We start from the raw sequence: 21,614 nt of genomic DNA, 5'->3' as shown, positions 1-21,614 counted from the left end.
TTTGTCAAACTTGACCCCGTTTCAACAAGGACGCCTCTTTCCTCGACTTGTCCCTTTTCCGCGTCGTGAAATATTCACCCCTTTTCGTGCCGAGAAATCTTTCACGCGCTGAAGGATGACCACGTCGAATCGTCATCGGTCCGTCGTCTGCATTTGCATTTTGTCCAAGATTGTTCGCGTGAAAAAAGTCTCCCGGCATCTCGGAAGATGCACGGCAGGTGTTTCGATTTCCTAGAAATGCACGTATGAGTTATCGTGTGCCGCTCGAGCAATAATAAGTTAAAAAGGACAATATTGGACTACCTTATTCAACAATTGCAAAAGAAATTTGGCAATTTTTTCTCGATAACATAAAATTTAAATTATAATTAAAGACGATTCTCTCAATATTTATAAAGTTTATATTTTTAAAATGATTCTTGATACTTTTCATAAAATATACGCTCAAGCATCGTGTAATCAACGTGCAAAGAACGAATAAATATTACTCTTTATTTGTGAAATATGTTACGATTTATTAGACAGCAAGATATATTTTATTCTTCTTTTGAAAAATTATTCCATGTCGAAAAGAGATAAGAATATGTGTTAGATGACTTTCAAGAGGGGAAAGTCTTACCGAGATGACATGACACGTATATTTATGAATGATCAACAGGTAGTTGTCTAATCTTTCAACTTATTTCGAGGCTTTCCCTTTGCCTGATACATTGAATATTCGTTAGAGCAATCGACAAGGGTGACGATGGGGGACAAAAAGAAGGGGGCTCATCTTCTGCATAAGTGTGCATGTGTGTGTAAAGTCGCGTACTTCAGCCATGTTGATTTATCGACGGCAATTTCTCGAAGCTGTTAATTATGCGCACTCGGCGACCAGCGTTTAACGCTTTTTACGGGGTTTAACAGCTGTGTCGAGCACCATAAGTGAGACTTAAACAAACGCACCTGTGCAATTAGATATTCTTCGTCGATTTATTAATTGATTTGTTAATTGATGTAGATCTTACCGTTTCTGATGTAGCAATAATTCATGATCGTCGGAGATTAATTAAGTCATTACTTGCTTTCGACGAATCTAATCGTTAAAAGAATATTTATATCGCAGGAAGACTTAATATCTCAATTTTTTGACAAATCAAGACAATTAAAATCCCCACCCTTCCGAATTATAAAATTCAAGCTTACAGATTCACTTGTGCTTTAATAGGGAGGGGATTAAGTAGAGTTATTCAGATTTTTCATGCTGCACACGTGGTCAGCACGAGCATCGATATCCGAGAAAGAAATCCCCTTAGAAATCCCCTCGAAAAATCAACCCTCTTGGGGGGACGAGTAAGGGATCGCGGGGGGAGATCGTAGGATCTGGCGCGAAAAATCAGCGAGATCGCCGCGGGCGATCGTAGAGCGATCGCAGTTTTACACACCTAGTCGCGAATAAGTGTGCGCGGGGCGCGCATTTAGCGCCCGGGGCCCTTTCACGATGCACGCTTATGCGAAGATATCGGCAGCTGGCCCGGAATCGTGAGAGACTCGGGCAGATGGCCTGCCCTGAAAGTCCTCCACGGCGCTCGCGTGTACGTGCACACGACCACTAAGGATTCCTCCGCACGCCTTCCTAAGGAAGGAACCACACCGAGGATGTTTCCCACGGACTCCTGCAGCCTTCTTCTTCTCATCTGCCGTATTACTCGGGCCTCACGAATGCGCCCCGCATTCTGCCGGCTACCCCTCCTCCTCCCCCGCTCGGTCTATTCCGCGTCTAAGATCGGGATAGTCGATTTAGCCATCTCTTCGGGATGTATCGCGATTGTTGTCGATCGTACATGTGACGTACTCTTGCCGAAGGTTTATATAAGAACAATTATATTTATATAAACAACTTTAATTTAAAAAAATTAATAATCTATGATTTAAACAATTTTTTTATTTTCTATGTGATTAAACAATTTTTTATTTTTAAAGATTTATCAATTATTTATTCATTATTATTCTAATCTGTGCTTTACTCAGTGTAATTTATACCGCTTCGAGGAAAATAATTAACCGAAATAATTTACTGTTTTTATCAGCATTATTTATGATTAGCTCGAGTGGATAAAAATATATAGAAACTTAGAATTTTATCGATCTGAGTATATTTATCACGATTACGCCTCGTGGTTGATAAAAAATGAATAGGAATTCTTCGAGAATAATTTATTATCGCGAATAACAATTTATAAATAGCTCGTCAGATATGCATAATACATATAATATGCGTATACACGATCGTCTAAAATATAAAAAAACGCGTACTGAAAAAAAATCGCGCGGTTATTTGCGTCATTAAGCGACACGTGTGGCTAGAAATATCGACGTTCCGGCAAAAAATCATCCCGAGTCATGACTCTTGTCGACCCATTCAAACCTGTTGCGCCGATCTACGCACGTATAAGTGAGAGATGCACGCGTTATATGCACGTACACGTTTATGACGTGTTCACACGCGTCACGCACACGCGCCGAGAGAGAGTCGGGAATGAAGTGGGTGGCTAAGATTAGTTCTCGTTTACTTTATCGTCCGTCTTCTTCTCTCTTCCCTTCTCTCTCTCAACCCGATCATCGCTAAGTTTCTCGCTCTCGGTTTCTCGTTCCTTCCCTCGAGTGGGTGGGAGTAAAAAGTGGCGAACGATTAAGAGAAATGACACGGTCAAGAAGCAAGACGTACGCTGATTGCGGAAGAGACCGGCCTCGCCGATCCCGACTGAATGATGCACACGCACCCTCGTATCTAATCGCATTTAAACGCACACTGACGCGTTTCGCGTGCGCAGCTGTACGCACAAACGATATCATTGAATATACGTTGGATGAAAGGAACATATCGAGGAACAAAATGTATATTATATACCAATCAGAAATATTGCATCATCTGCGAAAAATACGGAAAACGCAAACACATGATTGTTACTGTTTATTTTTTCCTCTAGCTGTGTTGCTCGTGTTCATAAAATTATTCAAGCATTAAATAGAATTTGATAATGTTAAAAAAAATATTTTAACAATTAAATGACAAACAAATTATTTAATTTCTTATTTATTCAAATTTTTTAATTTTCTTGTTTCTATAAATATTTTTGATCAATACTGTAATTTTGGAATGGATCATCAATAATCAGTGCAATCTTCGATGTCATTTCTGTCTATTATAATATTTTGTTTAATTATTTTATTTTAATATTTTATTTTAATATTTTAATATTTTGTTTAATTATTGTATTTTAATATTTTATTTTAATATTTTGTTTAATTATTTTATTTTAATATTTTGTTTAATTATTTTATTTTAATAGCAAGCTATTTTTACATCAATTTGTAATAATCTATAGCTGCTATTATTTGACTTTATTGCATTCGAAGATTTTATTTTCGAATTTTCTCAATATTTGATACAACGGGATTATTAATCGACCTTCGAAGTACGCTATAATTAGTGCGGGTGGCAAGATAATATCTTCACGATCGAGTACGCTACTCGTCTTGATAGTTATATGATGGATGCGGAGGATAGACCATGTAACTACCTGATCAGGTCTTAATTCAGTGCTTCCCACAACGGTGTGGTGTGTGTACGTATGCTTTTTTTACCCTTTTGATCTAAAATTATCTGAAGATTACATGTGTACACGTATATGTGCGTGATATGGCCGATCGGATCGGATAATGTTGATTGCTCTAACGACACGAATTAATTTTGCAAAAATTATTCTATTCCTAGGTAGAACGTAATCAGAAATTTACGAAGCGGAACGGATTGTTTATTTCTTCATCGATACAGAGAGAAATTATATAATTAAATTTTGTTTACGGTGTTTTAAAATTGTGGCGCTTTGAAATATTATCTAGAATGGTTATCAAGATATTAGAATATATAAATGGATCTCTCACGTAAGATATGAAATGTCCATCATTCCTTATAAATATTTATCTATTTCATCATCCTGATGCAAATTTCCGCGATTTATTGCATAATGTGAGTTTGACGTCACTTAATTTTGTAAGTGTTATCAGTTTTATAACGATGTAGTCGTAAGTAACTTCCGCGATTAAGCTGTCAGTACGTGAGCAGGATAATAAGTATATTCAACGTTTGCCTCTGGCAATCATAAGGAAACGGACTTAAAGTATAATAACATTCAATTTTTTTTAATAAGGATATGCTACTCTATCAAAACTTTGACAATCACGGAGCATTTATTGATTATTAAAGTGTGTGATACGCGTTGCAAACATTTTTATTATTATTTTTATCACATCTCTGAAATTAAAAAATTGATTTTCTTATTTTCGCACGAGAAGGGCCGGAGAGAAATTGTTACAGCGATTATATTACCCGTAATTGCTTCTTACCGTAAATGGCGATGTGACATTATCGCGCCAAAACTATTCTCCGGCAAACGAGATCGATCTAAATTTCTTATTAACATTCCAAGGCGGATAGGCCGATTAATCCCGTCGCGTTTCGGCGGGACCTGAAATCGCTCACGCGTGTGTCGCGAACAAAAAAGAGCACTTATCCGTCGATCCATCGCGCGGGCAGTTTTGAAAGGCGGGCCCCGAGAAAGCGCGGCAAAAGGGCGCGCACGTGAGTGCACGTGGCGGTCGTTCTCGACTTCGCACACGCGTGTATACGTTGTATAGGTGTCCGGGATCCCTCCCGTAAGGTGAGGGTGATACGTGCCCTCGCTCTCTCTCTTTGGCGAGCGGGAAGACTGTGGGAATTCGAGACATGTGCGTGCCTACGCACGCTGCGCTTGTGGTTCGCGCGAGCAGCAAGGGGGAAATCCTCCTTGTGATGTTTGGAAAGAGAGCTCGAGAGGGAGGAGGAAGGACAGCCGGCGGCGCGAACGGCGGAAAGATGGGGGTAGGAGAAGGAGGAAGACCGGACCTACGCTGTCCGCGGCCGCCATAAGGCAGCGAATCCATGGGAATATCGAGCATGTGCATCGGTCGTGGGTTGCACGGCTACGGGGTGGATTCTCTCTCTCTCTCCCTTTCCTTCGTAGCTCCCTCTCCTTCTCCTGCTGTTCTTCAACCTCCGGCTGCTCCAACTTCTTTACACGCATGACATTCCGTAATCCGGTCCGCGCACGGCCACTTTTTCTTCAACACGTGGCTGCGTTAAGGGGACGATGTTACCAGAGTCCACCCTACCCCCAACAGCTCGCGCCAGCCGCGTGTCCATCGCGTGTGAATGCAAGGGCCATATCGTTGCACCGGGATCTTTATTTAATTGGCTGAAATTGCGCATATGATTGCTTATAGCAATTTCATGCATTGAAAAAAAGAATATTGAATTTTTATCGATCCTTGATATTTTCATTTTGACGGCATTAGTGAGAAATGTGACAAATATTACCAAATATTTATAGTAATAATATTAGTTTAATTACAAATATTAAAAGTACAAATATTACCAAATATTAATGGTAATAATAATATAATAGTTTAATTAGCACATATTAACATTTTTAATTTTAAATAAATTCCTTTACAAAAAGAAATGTCGTTTCGAGAACTTATCTAAACTGAAGATCGATTTTTTGTTATCAATAATTGTTATACTTGTTCAATGAATTTTGATAGAATGTTAATTTGATAATATCTATTAATAGCTTGAAAAGGGAGAATTTTAAAGTGCACAAAAGTTCTCCTCCGCAAAATATAATGAGAAACACACAGAATTGTGTATAATTGTGTAATAAGATGTTGTTAGGGAGATTATATTTGGATCAGCAAAAATGATAAATGAGAAAAAAGCGGTATTTAAAGTTGCGTTAAAGTAAAGGTTCTCGAATTGTTTTATTACCAGAAATATAACATAAACTAGTCTAGGAATATAAAAGTACATATGCTTATATTAAATCGTAGAACAAAATTGGAGAGAATAGAAATTTAATTATTGATAAATACCATATTTTCTTAATAATTGAGTTTGTCAATTTTTTATATAAATATCTTTTTAAAGCTCTTCGTTAAAATGACTTAAAAAATTTCATTTATTTATTAATATAAACTTGATGCATGCAATTGAGAAGACATGAGAACCTCTGGCTTAGGAAAGGGAGTGTGCTCGATTCGAAATCAGTGCCAAAATAATTGGGGCGTTGAGGACGTGCTAAATAGAATTCAAGATCAAGCGCTGCATTATATAGGTATAGTCGATCATTAACATCAGCTTATTATATTAATCAAAATAGAAACAATATATTTTTTATATTGGATAATATATTTTTTATATTGGACAATATATTTTTTATATTTTTTATATTATATTTAATATTTTTTATATTGGATAATTTATTGATATGGATATTTTGTTCGATTATGTCAGAGATTGATTGAATCAAATATATTCTCTTTTATTCATAATGACACGTAAATCACTGAAATCACTTGTGGATCATTTTCGTGAATGATAGAGCCGAACATCGCGAAGGAAAAAAATGCCTTCTTTATTACTGGGCAAGATCGGTTACTTTGCAATTTTCGGCAATCACGTGTTATTCAATTGTTGCAAAGGTAAGGTTAAATGGAGACACGCGAAAATGCATACAAGTGCTCGTGCGTTAACGGGAATTTCTTGTTGATTCGGCTCTCTTTTGCCATTTTGCATCGTTCTTTACAGAATATGCGGGCGAGAGGATTGCACCTCGAGAAATTACACGTTGCCAAAACGCATGATCGTTGTCAGGAAGCGCCGGACTCTTTACGAGAAGCCCCAATTTTCTCGCGGCCCATTCTCTGTTTTTCTTCCACCCAGAAACGCAGACACGATTATTGAGAAGACGGCGAAGAGCTCGATTGAAAAAAGAGGGAGGGGCCAAAATTCGGGTTTTATTCTTATTCGTTTCCGTAGGATATTTTTGCATTTTATTTAAAAAAAATACAGAATCTGGAACACGATGATAATTTATTATATAACACTAAATCGCAAAGTTAATTAATTTAGCCAAGATATTTTTTTATTATAATACTTCTTTGTTATAATTCGTTTTTTATTCTCTTAATTATATGAAATGAAAATTTCCAGATCCGATAATTTATTTTTAACTTTTAAAAATAAGAGCCTGTTTCTTTTGAACAAAATTATTTAAAAAATTGCCGACAACTATGAACAAAAGAGTTTTACTTCGGCGAAGAGAGAAGCATAAGAGAGACCTTTCTTTCGTGACTAGCGAAAATCAAAGTCGTGGAAGTGCGGTCGTTAAGAATGGCACGTTTTTTACGCTTCTGCTCGATACATGTGGTTCTCTCGTTGGCGGTCGTCTGAGGATCGGTCGAGAAAGGGTTATCCGGTGTCCATTCATCGTATCTCCGCTACGGATGCTTGGTCCAACGCGCGCGCCTTGTTCAAGATGACTTTTTTCGCCGACGGGGGAGAGGAGCAAGGGGGGGGGGGGAGGGGGTCGGGAGAAGGATCCCTCTTGCCGCCTTCACAAAGGTGGCTACTCCCCGCACGTAGCACCTGACTTATAGCAGGCGTAATATTAGCACGGCTTACTTTCGGGATCAAGTGGCAGCCTCGTTCGCCCCCGGGCGAACACTGCGTAGACGGGAGTCGCTTGGCCGGAAGTTCCGCTCTCTCGCCGGGGAGCATAAATCTTGATTACAAATTGCGGCCATTATACGTGCCGCGGAAGCGAGCGCGCGAATTCTTCAGCCTCGGGCCGAAAGCGCGATTTCTTTTACCCACCGACGACTCTTGCCGCGATCATGCATTATTTTTCAACGTTGCCCGGCCTCTCGCAAGCGCATAAGTGCCTCGGAGAACGGTAACGATCAAGACATTTGTTACAATAAATTTCTTTTTCTTTTTTTTTTGGTTTTCACAAATTTAAATAATAGATTTACTGATAAATTTAATTATAAATTTCGGCGACAAATGTTCTATCTCCGACCTCGTCGCTCGCTGCGAACTTATATTAACTAAGAAGCACGTGTGTAAACATGCTAAACATATCGTCTATGAAATAGTGCCAAAATTACCTTGCGCACGAAAAGGGGTCACTGGTGGCAGTGGTCGTAAATTCGATCAAGAGCGCTCCTTCTCCCGGTTTCTCGATGGCATCGATGAACGATGAGATCGATTTCCGCGAGTAATTATGTTCTCGTAAGCAAAGCGCGAACATGACTGCGGGGATCTTCGCCGGACGCGAGTTATTTGTTGTCGGGAGAGTATCGCTGTAAACGGCGTCTTGACATCGGCAATAATTACATTGACGTAATAAATCATCGTTTGCGTGATTAAGCTTCGTGTCTCACCATGTCGTAGAATCTCATTAAAACATTCGTTGATATCTAGTACTTGATTATTTGACAAATCTTATTTAAGAATTCAATCATCGATTAAAGTTTGAAACTAATAATCGAATTTATAAATTTTTTCGTGAAGAAAATACAAATATAATTCTAATCTCTACTATAATTTAATTATAATTTAAATATAATTTGATTAGTAGAAATTATAATTTAATTATAATTTAATTATAGAAATTAGTAGAAATTATAATTTAATTTAAATTACAATTTCTACTAATTAACGAATATAACAATTAATTCCAAATATCTAGATTTAATTTATTAAATTTTATTGAGACATACAAAATAAAATAGCATACCCACAGATCTATTATTATTGATATTAATTATAAAAATTGCAAATTTCTCAAGAAGTTACTTTCCTATATTTTTACAAAAATCTTTAAATTTTAAATCATGTTATTTAATGATTGTTGATGTAAAATTGATACTAATAGAATTGATACGGCAAGGTTGTTGCCGTCCATTAACACGCAAATGGAAGGATTTGACTGTCTCATCGGTGGAAATACCGTTACGTTTTCCATGTATATATTTGTTTACGGCGTCATTTATACGAAGCGATATGAAGGACTCGTAATCTTGTAAGATGTAAGTGCCGCCGAATTTATTAACGGACGGCATCGCCTCGAGTATACACGATAAGAATCGATGATACTTTAGGTTTGGAGGATAGTCGGTCTTTTTAACGAACGGCCAAGAGACCCTCCGTGATAAATTACTTGCATACTGCATACGCAGTCCCCAACTAGCGGTAACCATTAACTTTTAAGCGGTAGTGAAGTGCACCGATCAAAAGCGTATTTTATTGTTGGAAAATATATACACTGAAAAAAAAGTAATGTTGAATTAACAACATCAGTGTGTGTGTGTAATTGGAATTTATTTTATTAATTCAATAACATGGTTAATCAAATCAATACATGGTGTATTAATTTGATTAAAAATGTTATTGAATTAATAAAATAAATTCCAATTACACTGATGTTGTTGGTTCAACATTATTTTTTTCTTAGTGTATATGTGTACAATATAATTGCGATTTTTTTTAAATATATAATGTGAAATATTAATGTAAATATGCGCGATGCGGAATTATTTTTGTAATAATTCTTCATTAATTAATTATGTCATATGTAACTTTTTGCCTTATTTTTAATCTATTAAAAGTCTATTTAATCTATTAAAATAAGATATGCAGATTTAATTATTATTAATTTATTATTTTATTCATTTATATTAATTTATTATTTTATTTATTTATATTAATTCATTATTTTCACTTAAATACATTAAATAAAAATTCAACAAATAAAAATTCTTTTTCTCGATCTAATCACATTTACCGATTAACAAGTCCCTCTTTCTTACGTTACATCTGATCTACATCTGCGACAAATGCCCCAGTTGCAATTGTACAAAATTCATGGCCACAATATGTAATTTGCCTAATACATCTCGATACCTTTCGCGACCTGCTCTCGAATTCGCGCAGGATACGCGTGAAGGAAGCGCGATGGAAGGAAGGGCAGCCGGGAAGAAGGAAACCGGAGGAGACGCCACGTTCCGTACACGTTCCGTGCACACGACCAGCGATGCGGCAGCACCTCTATTACAATCACGACACACTCGGAGTAGAATAGCGGATAGATAGATGAAGAGAGGAGAGGCGAGGCCCGGCGGCCGAATAAAGAGGGACGATATCGCGCGGGAGGAGGCGAGGCGGGGAAGGAGAGGCGACGTCGTAAGCGGGTTACGGTCGGGCGTATAATAAGTGCGTCGGTATGTCGTGCACACGTACACCCTACCCTATTCGAGAGCACGGCCGGTCGCTACGTGTACGTCTTATAAATACGAAGGCAGTGGCGCACTCGAGAGAGAAGGTGCGTAAGTCCGCATCTGCCCGAGATTCTCACGCGCGACGCATCTGTCTCAAGTTCCCACGAGAAACCCGGGGCCCCGGGAGAAGGAGAGAGAGAAGAGCCGTGTTGCCCGGGAGCCAGGCAATACCGCGGACCGAGAAAGTTTCGTCCGTCAGGCGCGAGCTGTCCACGTGGCGGCGGCGCGCTTAGAGCCGCCACCGTCTTTCCCGCTGCCCGCGCTCGTTAAAGTGTCAGATTATAGGAAGAACTCGTACGTACGATCTTCTGCCCCCCTTTCCGTTTCCCTCCCTTCCTTTCCTTGACCGAGAACGGCTTGATCGATTTTTATCGAGTCCCCCTCCCCCCCCCCGCCTCGCCTTCTCCCCCCGAATGCGAACGCGCGTCGTTTAATGAAAGCGAGCGCGGCATTCGCATCCTACGCATGCGACGTCCCCTAATTCATCCGTCTGGAATGTATCGGAATGCGCTCGAGAAGATTGTGTGCGTTGAATCGTTCAATCGCGTTGGGATTGCTCTCAAAATGAAACGCACCGCGAACGGGTTTCGATCAATAATATCGGACTGGATGTGTTGTTTTGAAGATTGCGATATAAGATATGGAAACTCTCTAACGATAATTAAATATGTATGTACATGTGAAGCGTGTGTACATTAAACATGTAGATTTGCGTGTTTTTTTTATCTGTGTTTTTTTCTCATTTTTTCTCATTTTTTCCGTCGTGTTTTCTCATTGATTTATCACTTCTCATATATTTTATTATGTATATATATATGTGTGATTTGTCTATAGTTGTAGTACTTCAATCATGTCGCCCACGTGGCTGATGTATACCAAACATTGAAGTTCGTTGGTCCTTCTCGCATTTTTCGTTTGTCAGAAATATCAAATTGTAAGATTATAAATATTGCAGAAAAATGATCAACTGTTGCTAGAATATGCAAATTGCAACCTTGCGAATTGAGAAATAACAAATTAAAAATATTTTTTATTTCTCGTTTATTAATGTCAGCGTATTAATATTAAACGAGGTACTATAAGATTCCTTCTCGAGAATACGATATCTTTGCTACCTTGTTGTGCCCGATTATTATACGTTGAAAATCGGGATATTATTATTCCTGCCAAAGGGTTGATTAGTCTTATGACTTACTACTTTTTCGAATGGCGCAAGATTTTATCGTTATCGCGACAGTAAAGTAATATCCGATCTGTATCAAGTTTTATCTGATATAAAAATAACTCAATAACATTTTCGTGTTTTTTACAAAGATAGGTATGTGCCTTCTATTTCTTTTAAAATAGAAAAATATGAAGCTGAAGTTCGATTAGTTGCGTGGATACAAAATGAAACAACGATTTCTATGCCTCTATAATATAAAAAAAATAAATATTTAATAAATAAAATGAAAGATAAATATGCATAAAAAATTAGAATTTCAAGGAATTTTTTAAATAATGTATATTTTTTTTATTTTATATATATTTTATTATTTTTTTGCTCTTAGAAAGTCAAAGTACTTTTTAAAAATATTCGGTACGTTATTAATTATTCTCGCAAAAAACACAGCTTTTATTCGTAAAATAAAAAAGTCAGATTCTATTTTTTATTTTATTTATGAGATATAATTCTTAATATTGAACCGCGATAAATCTTAATCTTATATATCTATATAATATTAAGTATGTGTGTGAATTATTTTTTATATATTATACGGTGTCTTAGATTAATAACATCGTACTAATTTTCGGCGAAGCGAGAGACAAATTCGATAATTGATCTTCGTTGCGATGGCGAACTAAGATAGATAATTTTAAGATGATTTTCATATTTATTGAAAAAAGTAACAGTAGAGGCAGGATCGACGTAATCGATTGTAATCGCGAATTAAAAAATATTTATGCGAGATGCATATGATTTCATGAGAGACCACTCGTCGGGTTGCAATTACTAAAACGCGTGCGATTAACCTCGATTTTTCAAAATCGCGTATCTTCGTAAACAACATCCAGGTGGTGTCCGATTCGAATGCAATCATGTTTTAAATTGACCCGCATTGGCCCAGTCCCTCCCGTATATTTAATGATACATTGCATCGGCTGTTGTAAATAATTATCCCTGAAAGCCGCGATTTTTCACACAGCATATTAATGAGTGTCGCAGGTGTGACACATATGAGACTGCCCGATTGAAATTGCACGATCGAAATCGATGATATTTTTTCGACAAGTGAAAATGGATATGGAACTGTTCTCGCCTTTATAAATTTGGATTTTCACTAAGAAGCACTTGTCAAGATAAGTAACAAGGTTTTTTTTATTGAATTGATACAGATACCGGGAGAATATTTATACTTCTACATAAATATTATTTTAATTAACAGTATTACACATACGAATACATATGCATGTGTGAAAATTTTAAATCATCCATATGTGTTAATCCGACATATCAAGGCGATTCATTACATGTCTACTACTATATTTCTCTCTCCGCAATATTTTAAGTAAATTAGGAGAGAACTGAATATTAATGTTTAGATTTAGATTCTGATAAAAATCAAATTGACTTGATAGGAATATTTAATCGCATTAATGCAGAAATTTAGAAGCATGATATATGATAGGATATTACATATATTCACGTATTGGAATCTTCCGGTAATTCGTTTTAACGTTCGAAGAATGTAAGACGATAATCAAACCTGTCCACGAGCTTTCCTAGGCTTTCTCAGTATACGAGCGTTAATTAATGTGTTTGAGACGCTGCTCAACAAGATGGTGCGAATCTAATTTGCATCTAATCGTATACTATGATAAATGTACGCATAAAAGATTGTCTGACGCGTTACATGGAGAATTACATAATACATCATCGATTTCTTGCATGTGTGAGTTTAAAACTAAAACTTTGCCGAGAAACGTAGCTAAAGTTATGCACGCGTATTATTGCTAATTAGTCTTTCAATTAAGGGCTTTGATTAAGGGCTAATTGATATGGTATAATTTTCACTATTTAACTTATCTTTTCTATTTTATTAACATATCATATAGATTAAATGAAGATCTCTAACTGAATATGTCTTGTTTACATTTTCAATTATTAAACCGGATGCAATTAGTATCGAATTGTAAACAAATACGATCGTCAGATGTAGAATGATTATGTCTCATGAATTCATATTCCAGATTAAAATCGTTTTAAATATAGAATTGACGAATATATTATTGATTTTGTCACTTTACGTAAGCTATTCTATTAATGTTCTTTTTGACATATGTTAATTCGCACTAGAGATAAGTAATCGAGAAGTGGACTCCCCGTTTGCTATCTCCCTTTCAATCTGGAATTACCGGAAATACTGGTTGCTTTTCTATCGTAAAAGAGATCTTTGACCTTTTTTTGACGAATTCTGTTCATTATCATATTTTGAAAAAAAAACAGCAGAAAATATCAGAGAACGTCTAAACTGTACTTATATAAAAATAAGAGGGAAAATCAATAAATGAATAACGTCTTCGCTTATATTTTAGAAAAAATTACATCTCAATATAAAAATAAGAAGAAATATATATCTGTGACATTTATTCGTGAAATTAAAAATGTATTTGTACGATAATTGACATAAAATATTCGCGAATTGGATTACATCTATTTTTATCAGGTTTATTGAGCTATATATGTGCTTCTTCGATAATTAGTAATTCGTACTTCAAAATCCGTACGTCATCGATCGATCGCGCTATTATTGATGTATCGTTACGTAACGTTCTTCTATTTCAATTGCTCTCACCGTCTTCTAAAGAGGTTGCGACATAGAAGAGGTCGTGTACGCGTTGAGAAGACACGTCTCAATTCTTCTTTCTTTTTCCGTAAATGACGTTGCGCACGATTGGCACGATTGGCACGATAATGGCACGTTTCGCGATCATCTATGACCAATGGCATTAGTCATGAGCCAATTTTGTTCCGGCTTCCTTTCGCCTCTTTGTTCGATAGTGAAAGAAGCACTCCTTCCCTGGCTATCGTTTCTTCGCCGACAGTGATTTTCTTGGCAACCGAAATTGGCGTGACTTCTCTGTTGCTTTGCGTAATTATGGACGGATTTAGAGTTAATGACGCATGCATCGAACAAATTTCTTGGATGATACATTTCTAGGTCCTTTTTAATCGTGACACACAATTAAACTATATTTTTCGGACGAGAATAGAATTTAATATATATAAGTAATTTCCCCAATAATTTTTTGTGATTAAAAATTTGTGACTCTTAACATGACAATGTTTTATTTTGTCCTGTGTCTATCAACACAGACATCGATAATAAAATAAAATCCAATGTTTAATTATTTAAATTTTAACTTTATATAATCCAAATATGTGACAGTGTCACATGAATATAAAATTTTATAAATTTCGCAGCATAATATTAATGTAAGATTATCTAACTTCTGATCAAAAGTTGATGTATCAAAAATTAAAAACCTTTCTCGAATAGATATAAAAGTTTCAAGCACTCCTGTGACTATTTATAATGGAAAATTTTGCGATAAACTTTGACAATATAAATATACGTCCGAGAAAAAATAGTGAAACTCTGCCGAAAAAATTCGCGTGTAGGAGAATTTGTACGATACACCTAGTAAAATAAAATTCAATGTTTAATTATTTAAAATTTAACTTTATATAATCCAAATATGTGACAGTGTCACATGAATATAAAATTTTATAAATTTCGCAGCATAATATTAATGTAAGATTATCTAACTTCTGATCAAAAGTTGATGTATCAAAAATTAAAAACCTTTCTCGAATAGATATAAGAGTTTCAAGCACTCCTGTGACTATTTATAATGGAAAATTTTGCGATAAACTTTGACAATATAAATATACGTCCGAGAAAAAATAGTGAAACTCTGCCAGAAAAATTTGCGTGTAAGAGAATTTGTACGATACACCTAGTGAAATAAAATCTAATGTTTAATTATTTAAAATTTAACTTTATATAATCTAAATATGTGACTCTCTCTGTGTCACATGAATATAAAATTTTATAAATTTCGCAGCATAATATTAATGTGAGATTTTCTGACTCTTTCGATCAAAAGTTGATGTATCAAAAATTAAGAACCTTTCTCGAATGGATATAAAAGTTTCAAGCACTCCTATGACTATTTATAATAGAAAATTTTACACGTAGTGAAATAAAATCCAATGTTTAATTATTTAAAATTTAACTTTATATAATCTAAATATTTGACTGTGTCAATATATGATTATAAGATTTTATAAATTTCGCAGCATAATATTAATGTGAGATTTTCTGACTCTTTCGATCAAAAGTTGATGTATCAAAAATTAAGAACCTTTCTCGAATGGATATAAAAGTTTCAAGCACTCCTATGACTATTTATAATAGAAAATTTTACACGTAGTGAAATAAAATCCAATGTTTAATTATTTAAAATTTAACTTTATATAATCTAAATATTTGACTGTGTCAATATATGATTATAAGATTTTATAAATTTCGCAGCATAATTTTAATGTGAGATTTCCTGACTCTTTCGATCAAAAGTTGATGTATCAAAAATTAAGAACCTTTCTCGAATGGATATAAAAGTTTCAAGCACTCCTATGACTATTTATAATAGAAAATTTTGCGATAAACGTTGACAACATAAATATACGTCCGAGGAAAAAAATAGTAAAACTCTACCGGGAAAATTCGCGTGTAGGAGAATTTGCACGATACACCTAGTGTTCCCCAGGCGTACGTGACACGCGCGCGCGCGCGCGTGTCGCGTGTGCGCGTGCGCGCCGGCTCGCATTAATGCGGAGATCGGGGCCGTGGGAATGGAGCGAGTAGCGCGAGCGAGGCACGAGCGAGGCCCCCGCGAGGCCCCCGCGACGAGGGGGGCGGGGGGATACGGCGCCATTCACTCCCGCGGACGACAGGAAAGGCCGACGACTATCGGTCGCACGCGGGAAGAGACGTGTGTGGTAGCTGATTCCGCGCCGCGACACGTGCTTTTCCTTCGCGCCGAGAAATGTCAAACCGAGAAAGTAGCGGCGATTGTTCGCCACCGAAAGCGCTCTCGACCCGGCACATGAAACCGGATTTATTACTTTCGCTATTAAGAACAGCATGTTTTTTTCCTTTGCGTGCTATCTAGTATCTTTTGGTATTTTGATATATAATGCCACGCGTCTTCAGATTAATTAATAATCTATACATGAAAGTTATGTTATCATATGTTGTTTCTCAATATTTTAAATAACATTGACATATAAATATAAGAAGGCAGATCATCAATGTTAATGAAATTGGATGTTTTTCAAAATTAGTTTTTTTTTTTAATTTTAGAAATCAATTATTAACTGCTCGTATATCTAATTAATTTTTTTTTCTATCGAAAAATTAATTTTAGTAATATTCACATAGTTGAAAGAAGTTACAAGAGCGAATGCAAATTTTTGTGCCTTTTTATAACCAAAAAAAGCGAAATTATTTATTTTGGTTATCTTTCTTGCCAATTATTAGCGAGAAAGTGGTGCGATAAAAGAAAGTACGAAGCGGGTTTTTTACGTGGAATTGAAAATGTAATTCTTCAAATCGCATTCGCAATTAATCGAATAACTTATCTCTACTTGTAATCTCTATTAATAAATTTAAACCGCGCTATCTTTTATTCAAACAAGTGTGATAAAAATCAAGATAATTAATTTCTTTCACGCTTCTTTCTTTATATTAAGTATATCATACATAATTATATGATACATAAGTCAATTTTCGTGTTTTATTAAAGACATCTTATAGATTTTTTGACATTTTAAAACATCTTAGATTTTTTTATTAACAGAAACTCGATTTATTTATTTAAATTTTTATAAATAGTTACGAGTGTATTTATATATATATATATATATATATATATATATATATATATATATATATATATTCATACAGCAAAAATAGAATAATATGTCAGTCAATCATACATTATGATTCTTGAGAAAAATTATAAATATTTCGAATACCATCGGTATTTCAAACGAACACAAGTTCGAAGTGTTCCCATCATGTGATATTTATGTGTGGCGAGAGGCAATTTTGTATAAGGAAAAATTCCTGCGGATGCTTTAATCACCGTAATTATGAGAAGAAGCTATCGTACGGTTGCGACATTACTCGTTTCGACCAATTTACTTGATCCGAATAACCGTGAAGCGATTGCAAAGAGGTAAAAAACCGTGGTAGAGGGGCAACATAAGAGAATAATGAATTAATTTATTTAATCGATGCGATAAATCTTCGGTGAAAATAAATTAAGTAATTGATACATTTCGGATAAATTTTTTCGTCTTCTTTTATTAATATTGCCTTATTGCGTTTGATCTTAATTAAACTAGAAAATTGCATGTCAAAAAAATTTCTGCCCCTTATAACACAGGTGCAGACATGCATCTAATACAGAGTTGTTTGAAGGGTTGCCTACCCTATAGGCTGCTATTTACTTACCTACCCCAAAATATCAAAGGAGACTTGCAGGCAATTTTTTTTTATTTTCCTTATTTTTATCTATTATTTGCCCGCTGTTTTGTTTTAAATTGGTTAATTTATAAAACTTAATAGCTGCAAGGAATAGAAATGCGGAAGAGAATTATTTATAAGGTTAATTATTTTAATAATTTTTTGACATTTTTCTTTAATTTAAATTATAAGATGAATTTTTCAGTATTTATTATTTAATTTTTATCGATATATTTAGATTTTGATATAGTTATATATTTTTAATATGTATCATAATATATATTTTATAAAAGTAAGTTATACAATATGTGTAAAATCGTGTACACTAATTTATTTATTATTTTATTTATAACAATAGTAACAACTTATTGCATTGCGAATTCATTTACTTTTCTTAACAAAATATTGTATAGCGCCAGATGACGTTAGCACTTCACAGCTGAGTATCTATTAAGTAAACATATTTGAATTAGCTCTATTGAACAATTCGTAAATTTATTCACCCTTTCGGTTATTCTATTATATTCGATATACGGTTATTGATCATCGTGATATCTTTTATTATTTTTCGGTCTGCAAGTTGGGGTTACCCTTGCGTTTGCTGTGGAAAATCATGTGAATTCTCACGCACCCCATCTATTCTGTAGTGGACATGTGTCTATCCCATATGGACAACACGTGCGCATGATTGATCTATATCGGTGAAGCATTTAAACGAACTATTGTCTGTTTGTTTTTTTGAACCGTTTTTCAGATTTTGCAAATAACAATTGATTTCAAACTTAATATAAAAAAAGTTGATATCTTTTTAATTTATATTAGATATAAAAAAACTCAATTAGCTACGTTATATACGCATATCATCAATGTTTCTATTTAATAGTGAAAAAGATTAAAATTTTAAGAAATAAAAATACAATAAATATTTGAAATTTGAAAAATTTAATGGATATATTATATATTTAAAAGAAGAAAAAATTTTTAATATATTTGATATTCTTAAAATTATTCACTTACAACTAAGGTGAGGGAAATGATGAATTAATTGACGCAAGATGTATATTTATATGTCAATATAACATTTATTTTAAACAAACATATATTGGAAGACATAGGAAACCGTCAGCTCGACGACATTAAAGCCGATATCACAATCGCAAAATAACACTACAAATTTGTATGTATATTTTAAGTATGTCCTACAAGTACAAATATCACAAACGCGACTAATATGTCGCAATATAAAAATAAAGAAGAGAAAAAATATATATAATACGTCTCTCTTCGACGTAATCTTTATCAATTTTCATTACATCTGCAAGGAATGCTCGCCTCGGTCAGTCAGTTGTCAATGTATGTGACTGATAAAATTAAAATTAAATCTACATAACATAATCTAGTGATCACAGTTTCGAAATGTCTTATTTAAGCTTTCGTCCTGCACCTCAGCTGGTGACAGCCTTCGGCCTCGAAGGCACCGATCGGTGCTTCCGCAAGAGGATGTTTAGCGCATCTCGAGTAATCAGCTCTTGGACGATTCACCTTTGAGGTAGACACGGTTGTCCTCGATGACAGCATCTCACGCCACCTGTACCTCTGGGAGCTGATGCTGCGAGAATGCGCGCTCCTTGTAGCACAGGTCTCTGTCGGCCATGCTGAGTGTCGTCCAGTAGAAGTCGCCGGCGTGGGTGTGGGCGAAATGCACCGGCACGTAGCACTGACCAGGCACAACCGGCACGACGGTCATCTGGCCGTCCAGGCAAACAGTGATGGCGGCACCCTCCTCGGCGTCTCGTAACTCTTGCAAGAGTCTGTGCTCCAACGCTTCATTGGCGTTGTTCTGATTGTCGACTTCCTCGGTGAAGATTTCAATTTGCGGCACGTCCTGCTGACGCTTGCTGCTCTTGACGTACTTGCTGGTGCGCCTCTTCAGCATTTTCAGCAGAGGCTTCAACGGCTTCAGCATGCGTCTGCTCTTGCCGGCTTTCACGGCCTTGTCTTGGGACATGTTCAGATTGTAAAGATTGTCGTTGAGCTCGTTCTGGAACACGTCGCTGACCTCCAAGTCGAACAACACGTGTTCGGTTGCGGTTGTGGCGGCCATCTTTCCTCCCTGTTTCTCTCTCTCTCTCTCTCTTTCTCTCTCTGAGCTTCTTCTCCCTTAAACCACGTACACTGAACCGGTTTTTTTCTGCCGAACTGTCGGAACTCGGAACACGTGGCACGAACTGTCGTTCGATAGGAACTTGGCGGGAGAACGTGGAAGCGGAGAACTTGGTGAATGTGCTTTTGGGCAAGTTGCTTTGGAGCGAGACGCTAGTGAGCGAATGGTACCTTAGTACGAGCAACCCCGTCCTTATATAGCCCCGCCAAGACTGCACGGGGTTACAGAGTGGGGAAGGCAGGTGCACTCTGGCTGTGGGAACTCGGAGAATTCGGAGCTTCCCACGTCGGGGTCCACGCCGACCATCTGCCGGTCTTCTCCTCCCTCCGCCTTCACCTCTTGATCGTCCACCTATCTCGGCCCCAGTAACACCCTGCTTGCAGGGGCCTCTCCGGTCTATATATACACGTGCGCATACACCCCCATGGTCACCCCCGCTCGACCTTATGTAGCGGATCTTCTCTCGTTTCGCCGGCGATTCTGATTTCTTAGAGACTCTTCTAGAGGGGTCTCTTTCTCTAGGGTGCAGCCGGGATTTCTAGAGGTTGAAAGGGGATGGTGTTGCTGGCTTTTTCAAGACTGGATCGAACCTGTTGCGACACGTTCGTGCACGTCACGCGAGTTTGCGTGAGGTGAGACGGATTTTGTCGTCAACTTTGCGTCAAATACAGAGTATTTAACTTGTTGCGCCTCGCATCGGGGGTGACAAGTTGGCTGGTTAGACACATTGATAATAAAAATAATATGAACGCTCACAATGCTTAATTATGCCGAGTTGATCGTTGGATTCACGAAAGGTTTGTTATATCAACTTGTGTAGGATCAGTGGTATGTTCAATTTTAACACGCGAACTAGCGTGATACAAAGAGGTATCAGGTTTTGGAAATTGTACATTCTATATCAAACGTAGATAATTCTTTGTTGGGGGCGAGAAACAGTTTTCTATAAATTTGTATACATTTATATCTTATATCTAAAATTAAAATTATTGCAAAATTTTATATATTAAATTATTTTTATATATTTTAATTTTTTATTCTAATATTGTCTCGTTTTTTTCCAAATATTTTTAGATGGAAAAAGGGAGAAAGTGTATTATATAATTATATAATATTACACAAAAATTAATATTTATATTTGAATTTCATTATAATTATTTTTCATTGATTGATAAACTTTTTATAACTAAAATATTTAATGAGATTTTACGTCCACATTATATATATTTGTTGGATGACCTCCGGGTTCAGGAAAAATAATCTCGAGTGCGATCGTTGAGCATTTTTAAGCCAAAAGATTAACGTATAGTCGGTAAGTTATAGTAATTAACGTGCAGTAATAACGTATCCAGGCTTCCTTCATTACCCCACTGTACTCGAGAGATTTAGAGCCGAGAACCATCTAGACGCCTCGTGATAGGTGCGGCAACCCCCGCTATTAAATACACCTCCGACCGGATTTTTTATTATCTTGGAACTCTCGATCCCTTGTCTTCATGACACGATCACGATGCTTCCATTAGCTGTATACCATCATAAAAAAGTCTGAAAGTTTTTTTGAGGGATTGTATTTTTTTTCTTCTCTCACACGTACCCCACGAATTGCCGAGTTTTTTCTTCGGGGTGATATTTTTTGACAACCTGTTTCGTGACACGAGTGTCAGATGAATAGT

At 36.2% G+C, this 21,614-nt stretch overlaps 2 protein-coding genes across 8 annotated transcripts in view; one reads left to right on the top strand and one right to left on the bottom strand.

Annotated features, from left to right (window-relative positions):
- The window catches only part of LOC145962719 (tubulin monoglutamylase TTLL4), a 137,620-nt gene that overhangs the window by 18,227 nt on the left and 97,779 nt on the right, over window positions 1-21,614 (top strand). Inside the window, exon 1 of one of the 7 annotated variants that reach the window (XM_083083995.1) lies at window positions 10,236-10,494. The exons of the other annotated variants lie outside the window; for them this stretch is intronic. The gene's annotated coding sequence lies outside the window, so the exon portion shown is untranslated. Of the gene's footprint in view, window positions 1-10,235; window positions 10,495-21,614 lie in introns of those variants that run through there. 7 annotated transcript variants of the gene reach the window in all.
- Window positions 18,888-20,098, bottom strand: LOC145962849 (uncharacterized). The gene has a single exon (XM_083084223.1). It carries the CDS (start codon window positions 19,879-19,881, stop codon window positions 19,357-19,359), a length of 525 nt encoding a protein of 174 aa, XP_082940349.1. The 5' UTR covers window positions 19,882-20,098; the 3' UTR covers window positions 18,888-19,356.

The sequence above is a fragment of the Camponotus vicinus genome, unplaced genomic scaffold (assembly GCF_025532165.1).
Source record: "Camponotus vicinus isolate PSW18456_S1 unplaced genomic scaffold, iyCamVici1.0 SCAF_12, whole genome shotgun sequence".
Taxonomy (NCBI): domain Eukaryota; kingdom Metazoa; phylum Arthropoda; class Insecta; order Hymenoptera; family Formicidae; genus Camponotus; species Camponotus vicinus.
Note: the sequence above shows the minus strand (reverse complement) of the source record. Positions and strands in the feature narration are given on the sequence as shown.